The 12,082-nt window shown below is 36.8% G+C and overlaps 1 protein-coding gene across 1 annotated transcript; it reads left to right on the top strand.

Moving 5' to 3' along the window:
• The first annotated feature begins 4,676 nt into the window (after positions 1-4,676).
• On the top strand, positions 4,677-11,383 carry XB5776174.S (provisional ortholog of RIKEN cDNA 5430427O19 S homeolog). Its single transcript, NM_001095456.1, is given in 2 exon segments — positions 4,677-4,742; positions 7,216-11,383. A coding segment is annotated over 1 exon segment (924 nt). The 5' UTR covers positions 4,677-4,742; positions 7,216-7,239; the 3' UTR covers positions 8,164-11,383.
• Positions 11,384-12,082: the final 699 nt, after the last annotated feature.

Genomic DNA, 12,082 nt, shown 5'->3' with positions numbered 1-12,082 from the left:
AACTATGAGCCTACTGTTCATATATTTCATTTAGTAATTTTGCTGCAGGTTTTCATAAGATTAAACTCATTAAATACTCTGCTAACCAAGATCATGGGATCATATAGGACGGTACAGTTGTAGCTCCCAGTGAAATGTACAATATGTATTTTATAGGATAATGCACCTCCTGCTTACATTTATAAAGGGTATTAGGAGTCACCTCAGAGTTCCAAGATTGTGTGTCTTTATATGGCCACAAAGTGCTATGAGATTTATAATATTCTTACAAATTACTCTTGAAGACTGCATTATCTACTGTATAGCACTGACACTTTAATGACTTTAATAACATTAATGCCTGTGCAATCCCACCAATATGAGTGAGGATTTATTAGCGAAGACATACTATACAAATGACAGCAATGTATATAGAGTCAGATAAGCAGGAACTGAAACTAGAGTCACACTCATACATATAATACAGAGGTCATAACTAACAAACTTCCCATTTCCTTGATATTCTTTGCAGAAAAAAATGTATAATGACCAATTTTGTTAAGCTCTAAATCTCCCGTTGACTCAAATAATTCAAAAAATTTTAAAACATATTTTTCTGTATAATAATAAAGCAGTGCCTTGTACTTGATCGTGGCTAAGAAATAATTAATCATTATTGGTGGGAAGACAATGCTATTGGGTTTATTTAATGTATAAATTATTTTTAGCTGACTTAAGGTATAGAGATGCCAATTTACACACAGATCCCTTATCCAAAAATGACATAAATGTCATTTAAAGGGTCACTCTAAAATATGCAGAAAACTTTGCAGACCAAGTTGTTTGATATAGGTGTTGAGCTAAAAAGGGTTCCTTTACCTAATATTCTACCACAAATGCTAGAGCACAACTAGGCAAAACCTTTGCTACTTAGTGCTCATTTAGATAGAACTTGTAGCTGGAGATTTCAGAGCAACCAGCTCCTTGGACCTTAAAGAGCACGAAGTGCAAGGCACCGCATTGTGGGAGCAATCCTGCATGTACCACGTGCCATGCGTCTATAGTTTGCATTTTGCATCATGACCTGTAGTTGTTAATAATTCCTACTGTATTTTAAAGGCAGGACTTGTAGAAATGCATTCAGGGGAGGTAGATAGAGGGAACTGTTAGGAGTTTATTACATTATAGGAAAGGTGATATTTATACGGTATTTAAGGAGTATTTTACCAACCAACCAATGATGCCTTTGGGTATCCATAAAAGTTCCTGTCCTGTAGATGGGTAGGTGTGGGCCATGTGGCATCTAGCAACATCTACATCTAAAAGTAAACAGAGTTTGGGGTACTTCAAAATCATTTTTCTCCAATGCAGTCTTAAAGAAGATAATTACAATAGAATTTAGCTGTGAAGGTGAATTTCTTTGGCACCCCACTTGTAGATGAGGCAGCTTATAGCTGTACTGCTTTGAACATTTGCGCTTGGTTGCTCTAAGTCTCTGCCACTTGTCCTACATCTACAGTAACCATTTTATATCTTGGTCAATAAAATGACGACTTTCCATACTCACCAATTCATCATGTTTCTCAGAAATGTTGCTTGAAAAATGACTCAATCCTCCCACTCCCAAAAATTTAAATTGTAGTTTAGGGATGCACCGATGCACGATTTCAGGATTTGGGCAAATCCAAATCCTTCACGAAAGATTCAGGTAAATACTGAATAGAAGTTGAATCCTCATTTTTTAAATTCCTTGTTTGTGTGACAAAAAGTCACATGATTTCGTTCGGCCAGGCACTCGGATTTATCCGATTCCTGCTGAAAATGTACGAATTCTGGCCAAATCCCAGGAGCCATCACTTGTTTAGCTTATGTGGAAGCCTTTTCTCTGCAGAGTCATTTTATTAAGATTCCTGAACTATAATGTACTTTAAGAAGACTTTTTCTGGTGCAAACTACTCAGTATAGTGTTTGGTAATTTGGACATTACAATCATGGACCTATGTTGGAGTCAATCAAAAATAAATTAAGAAAACATATTTGACTAATCCTACCTCAACAGTTATACTTTGGGTTTACAGTACAGGTGAGTTTTTTTATGACATGAACAATTATTAAGTTGAGAAAGCATAACTACATTTAATATATATATGTTTTAAAAAATCACTTGGCTTCCCATACTGTGTCCTGCTGCTACAATCCAAGTGTGTGATAACTGATAGGATGTCATTTTACATTTTCAAACAAGTATTTATGGGTAGTGATGAGCGAATCTGCGGAAAAATTGCGACAAATTGACAATTTATGATCAAATTGAAGTCAATGGGCAATAATTTTATTTCTCACTCCAAGGGACCCATTCACTAAGTTCGAGTGAAGGAATAGTTAGAATTTCGAATGTTTTTTTTGGCTACTTCGACCATCGAATTGGCTACTTCGACCTTCGACTTCGATTCGAACTAAAAATCGTTCGAATATTCGACCATTGGATAATCGAAGTACTGTCTCTTTAAAAATTTCTTCAACCCCCTAGTTCGCCACCTAAAACCTACCAAGGCCAATGTTAGCCTATGGGGAAGGTCCCCATAGGCTTGCTAACAATTTTCTGATCGAAGGATAATCCTTCGAACGATGGATTTAAATCCTTTGAATCATTTGATTCGAAGGATTTAATCGTTTGATTAAACGATTATTCCTTCGATCGTTTGATTGAACGAATTGCGCAAAATCCTTCGACTTCGATATTCGAAGTCGAAGGATTTTAATTCGGCAGTCGAATATCGAGGGTTAATTAACCCTCGATATTTGACCCTTGATACATCTGCCCCCTAATGTCAATGGGCGTTTTTCTTAAGATTACTGTTTTGTCTCAGCAACAAGTTTGTCTCAGCAACTTTTTTGTCCAAAAGCATTAAAGTCAATGGACGTTCTTATGGCAACTTTGTTGTAGCAGTGAAAAATTTTCACTGCGAATTTTTGCCGCAGATGGTGAAATGCAGAAATTTGCAACAAATTCATGCCTGGCAAAATAATTCGCTCATCACTAGTAATGTCCAGTGTTTTTCTCTAAAAAAGTCAGACATGGACACATAAAAAAGGACACATATGGAAGCAAAATAAAATATAATGAAGAAGTTAATACAGAAGAGAAATCGTTTTCCATCTGGGCAATATGGGGCAGATTTATCAAAGATTTATCAAAAAATTTGAATTTTAAGCTATTATTTGTGTACTTGAATTCGAATATCGAAATTTATCATGTACTCTCTATTAAAATATTTGACTTCGACCATTCACCATCTAAAACCTGCCGAATTGCTGTTTTAGCCTATGGGGGACCTCCTAGAACCCATTTGGAGTCAATTGGTGGACTTCAATCAAAGTTTTTTTGGGGGAAAACTTTGAACCTAATTCAATCGAACGGGATATTGCTTCGAATTCGGCCGAATATGGACCGATTCAATTGAAAACGGACTTATTCGACCAAAAAAAACTGCGACTTGATTTCGGTTGGTCTTTTTGAATTTCGACGTTTTTTCAATTCGAAATTCAACCCTTGATAAATATGCCCCTATGTGTCTGTTATTTTTACTTTTCTGCTTTTACAGAATTACTGCAGTTCCACGTGCTCCATTTTGGACACAGAGGCCTGCTGCTTTCCCCTTAAATAAAGCTCTGCCTGTGTTTGACAGTCCTTGATTCAAGAGGGGCAGGGGGGGCACATAGATGTCCCCTCTCCCACACAGTAAGGCAGTAAGGACAGGGCTGGCCTGCGCCCACTCATGAACAGATGTGCACCCCATGTTAGAATTTTTATCCCATGCAAAGTTCACAGTGAAGTACTTCCACCACATAGAAGTGTTGCTGAATGAGCACTAAGGAGCATGCTCTTGCATCTGCTCAGGGGAACGATCATAAATGCCCCACCGGTGTAATGCAAAAATACACACTTTCTGGGGTAATTTACAAAAGTTCAGGACAGGGTGCAAAGTGCCAAAAGCAGATGAAAATTGTAATTTTTTTGCACTTTGTACCATACCTTGTACTTTTCTGAAGTGTACAGAAACCTTTATATGTCCCATGATGCTTTGATTCTGCACAAAGCAAAGTATAAAGGGTTTTTATCCAAGAGTTTGAAGTCAATCAGACATGCTTATGTGTTGTTCTCAACTATTTCATTTTCTATTGAGACGTAGGTGAAAATAACCTACCAAAACGCAAACACTTTTAAACCACTTGCTGCTGTCCCAGTGTTATAGCAACAAGTACAAGAGCGTAAACAATATATCAATGGTATACTTTTGCATTAGATAACACAGAATTTTGCATTTGCTGATGGCACTGCTATGTGAAGGCTGCAAGACCTCAAAGAAGGCTTTGTGAGTCTAGAGAGAGGTGCAGCAGAGAGAGGATTGAAGGAGAACTGTGCTAAATTCACAAACAATGTCAATTCTAGTTAGAAAAAAATGGTAACGGTGGAGCTGCTCAGTTGAATACACTTTAACTGATGCATAGTTGACACACTTGACGGTTATTTTTTGGTTGTGACCTTCAAGAGCCGGAAAATGTCAATGAAGATCTTGCTAAATGTGTTTGGTCATGTGTTGAGTAAGAGGTTATCTCTAAGAACTTCTGCAAAGTGTTATTAAAAAAGGAACAGGTCAGAATGATGTTTCCACTTTGCATGAGGCAATGACTATCTGCACACAGAGGGATTAGAACTCCGACAGAAATAATGCATTAACCTGTAGTAATTCAAAGATAAGGTAAGGAATAGATTTATTATTACGAAAATCTAGAATTTAAACATAATAAGCTTAAATCTAAACTGCCTCCACTCTTTCTTTATCTTTTTTTTCTTTTACCTTTTGACTTCATGTTACAGTCTGAACATTTCACTCTTCTAAATAAACTAAGAATCTATAGACCTCCTCTTCTACAGAATGGCCCTTAGGGAGGTTTGCAGCAAGGGTTAGTGCAAAGAATCTTTGGGCTATCAAACCTGCAGTTTACAGGTGTTGCTAAACTATACCCACAGAGTTATCTGACAGCTGAAGCCTGTTAATAAAATATTAGCATACAGGTATGGGACCTGTTATCCTGAATGCTTTGGACATGGGGAGATCTTTCCATAAATTTGTTCTTCATTTCATGTCTACTAGAAAACCATGCAAACATTAAATAAATAGGCTGGTTCTGCTTACAATAAGGGTAATTATTATTATTATTATTATTATTATTATTATTATTATTATTATAACAGAGAAAAAAGGAATCATTTTTAAAATTTAAAATTTTTAAAAATTTGGAATATATATATATATATATATATATATATATATATATATATATATATATATATATAATTTGGAATATATTAATGAAATGGAGTCCGTAATTCTGAGATTTCGGGATAACGGGTTTCCAGATCCCATAGCTGTAGAAAATGAAGTTATCTTTATTGAAAATCTTTTTCAGTCCTATACCTTCCTGAGGGGTTACTACTTTTTTTTTTATGCTGTGGTGTAGTGTTTATTTATCTATAATTTGTAACCAGCACCATGCAAGTAATGTGTTAAAGTGCCCTCTCTAATTTCTTTTGTTCACGAAACAACAAAATATTGTTGTTACCTGTTCCTAATTTGGAGAAGTCCTCTGACTTGTTTCATGTGTTACTGTTGTATGGTCAATATTTATGCTTTAAAAGTACATTTTTGCAAAATCAGTTTTTTCCTGAAAGGTGTTCTCTTAATTACACAGAAATTCTGTAAGCAAGGTTATCTGGAATAAAATGCTGAACAGGGTTAAAGCATTTGACTATGGTATGTTTGTGAGTCCACAGAAGCAAAGAAAGGGGAACACCACTTTCTATTCAAGAAAGAGCAACAAAAGTTAAAATGAGAGAGCACATGATATTTGAGGAAGTAAAGAGTTTATAGAAGGGACTCTTTGTCAAAGGGAGGTATTGAGTAATTCAGGAGACTTGCTATGCTTGTAATTACAGAATATTATATTACCAATGTGGTTCATGGCTTATTATCAAAACAGGGAACCCAACGTATGCTATATGGTCTATAACACAGATTCCTACTTTGTAGAACAGCTTACAGAACAGAGAAACAGGATTGGCAACTAGGTAATTGACTATTTGTTAGGATTAGTTTATGATAAACTGACAGGAGCCGATGTGCTGAGGAACTATTCAGTAACTATTCAGTTTAATAATAAAAAAATGTACACGCCTCTGCAGAAAGCACAAATGAGGGCAGGCAAAAAACAAGTCCCAGGGTCAAGGGCGAACAGCAGACAAGCGTAACTCGGAACAGGTCAAAGTTGGTACAGTCAGAGGACTTGCAGAGTCAGTTAACAGGCCGAGGTCAATACATCGAGATCCGATACCAGAGGGGACACAGACAGGATAGGAACAGGACAGGAACAGGACAGGAACAGGGCTGCTGGGTCAGGGTCAGGAACAGGGTCAGAAACAGGACCACAGGAACTGAAGCAAATCAGTAACACAACACGAGGCTGAGATAAGGCAGGTCGGCCAATGATCCAGTTCTGGAAAGCAGGTTTAAATAGCCCTTTATTGAGCAATTGCCTGCAGCTGGATAGGGTGTGTGTGTGTCAGGGAAGACTGACACAGAGGCAGCATCACAGATAGAACTTTGTCAGAGTAATGCCAACACCACATTGCCCCCTTTGGCTCAAGCTGTAGGAGCAGGGCAGAAATATCACAGGTCCTGACACACTTACATATGAATGTGAACAGTTTTATGATTTAATTTGACTTCAGTAGAAAATAGGACTTTGTTAAAGGAACACATTGGTGCATATTCAGTACAGGTATGTGACCTGTTATCCAGAATGCGCGGAACCTGTTATCCAGAATGCGCGGGACCTGGGATTTTCTGGATAATGGATCTTTCCATAATTGTGATCTCTATACTTTTTCAACTGAAAAAAACATGTAGACATTAACTAAACCGAATTGCTTCCAATAAGGATTAATTATAACTTAGTCTGGATTAAGTACAAGGTACTGTTTTATTATTACAGAAAAAAAGGAAATTATTTTAAAAAAATTGGATTATTTGGATAAAATGGAGTCTAGACAGCCTTTCCGTAAATCCGAGTGATAACGGATCCCATGCCCATACTGCTGCATTTGTGGCAGTAGTAGGATGATTGTCAAAATTCTTCACACTGTATCTAAATTCTACATTTTTGTCTTAACAGAGAGCAAAATATTCTGCCATCAGAATGTTGGCTGAAGCTTTTATCAGTACAGTTATGTATCATGAAACAATTCTGAAAATAAGCCAGCAGAAAGAATCAAAAAAAGGACAAGAGTATAATGGGTCCCAGGCTGGTCGCTTTGAAAATTCATATGGGAGTCTATCAGAAAAAAGAACTCCGAAAGTGTTCAAGGCAAGTGGAGAGGTGTTGAACTTTATACAAGCCAATCATAATGTCAAGTCTGCTGAACAGCTTTCCCCACAGCTGATTGGTGACCTTGCAGGTGATACTTCACCAGCAATGAGTATTCCGGTGTCTTATTATAAAAGTTCAAAGCAGCTGGACTTATATACTTCATGGTCAAGCATGTATGAAAGCATTTATAAGAACTACCCTGATCTGCACATTGGAGGAGACCATTTCCTCAACAAAATGGATTCAGGTTGTATCTTGGACCTTGACACTGAATTACCAGATGGCCCTGTTTTGCTTTCTGAAGATATAGCCTCTGGTTCTACAAATTCCCTTGAGGTTTTGAATAAGAAATCTATACTAAGTATAGTACATAATGAAGAAAATAAAGAAAAGAGCATCACTCTACAAAGTGCTCCATTTTCTAACTCACTTCTCAATGGCTATATGGAGAGCAAGATACAGGAGCTCTGCAAACAATTTCTTGAAGAAAATACAATGACTGATGGTTCTCTATATACTTTAATGTTTTCTGGATTTTTAATGAACAATGTCAATCAAATCAGTGAGCAGATTTCACGGGAACAAAACTTGGACCATGCTATGGCAAGAGAAGCTCTTCTGCAGTGTTTGAGAAGTTCTAGTAAGATCAGCTCAGAGTTTGCCACTCCTGTTCTACATATCTCCACTTTAGATGGCAAAAAGAACGCAGATACATTGTCGACAACAAAGTCTAGTTACTGTAAATGCCCATGAATAGAATAACAGAATGAGAGAACCATGGAAAATAAAGTGTTTACCATAAATTGGAAATTATACTCATTAAGACATCCTGAAGTATTAATTCAAACTTGAAAATAATTAGTGTGACATGCTAATCTGTAATGATTTCAGGAGAGTGAAAATCTAAAATGCCAAATTACATGTATAAAAGTGTAAAATAAAAAGTTTTAGATCTATGTATAATAAATACTCTATACATCATATACATTAAGTACATCAATTCCTCTTTAAATATATGATAATGCCGTTACTAGTAGTGATGGACGGATACATTTGGCAAGCATGGATTAGCTGCGAATTTCCGCGTTTTACCGCCCGCTAATGTTTTTGTTGACAATTCACTGGTGAAAAAGTTTCGCAAATTTTTTCGCCATTTTGCCGGTGAATTTCTCAGCACAGATTCACCCATCAGAAGTTACTGGGTGCTAAAGCTTTATTGACATAAGAACAGTGAAAGATCCGGGAGAAAGGTAAAACAGAGATTCATCCTAGGTACAGACACCATTATCAAATGCAGATTATGGGCCAAGAAAGATTAGAATGGAGAAGTGACCTTTAACCCATTTTAACCCTGCTCAAGGCACACGTTTGTTATAATACTATTAAAGACATTTATTTTACATATTCATGCACAGATTATGTGAACCTTTCTGTTACTCAATTTATCATAGTTCTGAAAATGTAAATACTAATCTTTCGTGCCACCATAACCTACCTCTTATTATTTCATATAACTTCAGCGTTACCCATGACTCCATGTCATTTCTGACACTACAAAATTCATATTTTATTCTCCACAACTTCTTCAATTGGTAAAGAGCTTGCTAAGCCAATAATTGGAGAGAGCAACGATGATGTGGAAAATCTTGACAGAATCATGATCATTGCAAAATGTTCTTCCATTTAATTAAAAAACACTTTTATTAGATCTATTAAAAACTATTAGATCTATTAAAAATTTTGTAACGGAATGAAAGCAAGAAAATGGAGCATTATATGACTAGCTTAACACTATGGGGCTGATTCACTAAGGGTCGAATATCGAGGGTTAATTAACCCTCGATATTCGACTGGGAATTGAAATCCTTCGACTTCGACTTTGATTTAGCGCAGATAGTACGATCGAACGATCGAAGGATTATTCCTTCGATCTAACAATAAAATCCTTCTAATCGAACGATTCGAAGGATTTAAATCCAACGATCGAAGGAATATCCTTCGATCAAAAAAAGTTAGCCAAGCCTATGGGGACCTTCCCCATAGGCTAACATTGACTTTGGTAGCTTTTAGATGGCAAATTAGGAGGTCGAAGTTTTTTTTAAAGAGACAGCACCTCGACTATCGAATGGTCGAATAGTCGAACTATTTTTACTTCGAATCCTTCGATAGTCGTAGTCGAAGGTCGAAGTAGCCCATTCGATGGTCGAAGTAGCCCAAAAAAACTTCGAAAGTTAGTGAATCGGCCCCTATATGTGGTTAACTAACACTTCATCAGAAGATGCAGTGCCCCCTCAAGGTGTCCTATGTTTAGAACAACCCATTTAAAGGTGAATTTATACCTACCCACGATTAAAACCAGGAATATACAAGCAATAAAACAAATCAACTTTTAGAGAACTCCAAATCTAAACCTATATGGACACGTATTTCTCATTAAATAGGTACATATTGAGATTAATAGCAACATTTAAGGTATTAATGTTATACTTGCCCTTTATATAATTTTGTTATATTTTTAAATATGTTTTTACAAAACTGTCCCTAAGACGCCTAGCCCAGTTATAAATTCATCTTCCAACACTCCATCATTGAGTTGGTGGTGAGTGATTCCTTGATCAACTGATTTGGTCTTCACTGGCACACTAGTCTTTAAAAAGAGATCAATGTTCCAGTCCAGAATGCTTGATGAAAGTGGTTCTCTCTCCACAATGTAACAGGTAGAAATGTTAGACTTTTCTTAATGAAATATAAAACCTGATCTCCCCAACCAGGCTGCACTGCAGTTGCCAATACTGGTCTTTGACCTGTCTCACCATGCTATAGCAGCTGTCTCTACTCTAAACTCTCTATAGCAATATAATTTCAGTTAAGATATATTCTAGTCTATTAGTATTAGCTCCTTACATTTTATCCAAAGTAGAGCTTATCAGATACAATCTTTCTATTGACTTTGGGACTTATCTTTACTTTCACTGCCTCTGGCATAACAGCAGGGGTCTATTTTGCCTGTCCTTCTGGTTCCTTGGTTATTTCTGGTTCCTTGGTTCCTGGATGTCTTCCAGGCTTGTAACAGTTTCATAACTACAGGGACTTTCTATGTTAGTTTTGGCAGTGGATTTGGTGTAAGGATCACAGAGGTTAGTACTCACCAAGTTATGGCTGCATCTTTAATTTGAGTCGGGTCATGGGGTAGCTGCTGGGTGCTGCAACTCAACTGGGACAGGAGAAAAAGGTGCACAGTTTCAGCTGTTCATGATGGAGATGCTTAGATGTGTTTCCAACTCCACCAGATAAACATGCACATTAACATGGGTCAAAGCCACAGTTACATAGCTCTGAATGCAGAAACAGATTTGTCCCTCTTTTAGTGTTGCATGCCAACACCCTATCTCCAGGATATAAATCTTGAAATATTACACAGATCCTGCAAAGATAAACCAAGAGAAATCCTGAGCCTGATGGTTAATAATTCTGTCCAATGCTCTGCACTACAGTTCCCTTCAGAGTCTGGAAGATCACATCCACATGCTGGTGATTTTTACCTAAATTATAATGTATGGTGTAGTCAAAGAGATACTCATCTTTATCCTGGGTTCCCAGTTTGGTGGAATTTAGATAAGACAAGTTATTATTGTCATTCAATGTCTGAAGATTTACAACAAAGTATTTAAGACAATTGGCACAGGTACAATCACATGGAGGGTGCTCCACACCCACTAATTACATGTAGTTGAATAATAGAATAGTGGTTGTATTGTTGGGCACACTAATACCAACACAATCTAGTAAATAAACAAGTTTGGAATCTTTTTATTCTGTCCCTTATATGTCAATACTCTAAACAGCATTATAAACATTGTGTAAAATATAGATGTGATAAAGTTTAAAATACAAGGGGTGTCCCCTTAATAAAATGTACCATCCATGTAATCAGCATTTAGATTACCCTGTATAACAAAACTTCTTAACACACTTTTACACTGTGGGCTATTACACAATAATACCAGCACCATGTTCCAAACACTTCTCAGGAGTTCAAATGAGTCTTTCCTTATACCTTATGATTCCTGCTACACAGGCATAATTTTTCATGCAATTTGTGAGTTGGAGTTCAACAATATGCAGTAAAGGGACCCTCCTCCATGCTTATGTGTAATATAGCATTCCTACTCCACAGGCATAATCCTTTCAAACATGAGTTGTGAGTTATAGTTCAATGTTATGTGTTAGAACTTAGAAAGGTGGCAGCACAATTTGCAAAATATCCCCCAATGATTGTTGCATGTGGGTAAATTGTTATTATTATTGTGCACATATGGAGGTGCTTGGCAAACACCACACATCTCACAGGGTGATTGCATTCTTATTATCATCCACTCATGCTCAATGGTTTCTCCACAAAGATCACATCATATTAAAAACACAGGGCCATTCCCTTATACACATTGAGGAACTAGAGAGGATTGTCTGAAGATTTCTTGGTAACTAACCAGACAATGGGCAATAGTTCCAGTTTAAATGAAATATAATTCTCCGATTTCTGTTTCTTGGGGCATAGTCTGTAGCTAGCATATGCTAACACTTGATCACTCCACACTCCTGCATTTTTGGCAGAACACTGCATAAGCCCTTGAGGTCACTGTTGGTTTACATTCAAAGCAGCAATGTCTTG

The sequence above is a fragment of the Xenopus laevis genome, chromosome 8S, assembly GCF_017654675.1.
Source record: "Xenopus laevis strain J_2021 chromosome 8S, Xenopus_laevis_v10.1, whole genome shotgun sequence".
In the NCBI taxonomy this organism is placed as follows: domain Eukaryota; kingdom Metazoa; phylum Chordata; class Amphibia; order Anura; family Pipidae; genus Xenopus; species Xenopus laevis.
The sequence above is the reverse complement of the archived record's forward strand: the minus strand, read 5'-3'. Positions and strand labels throughout refer to the sequence as shown.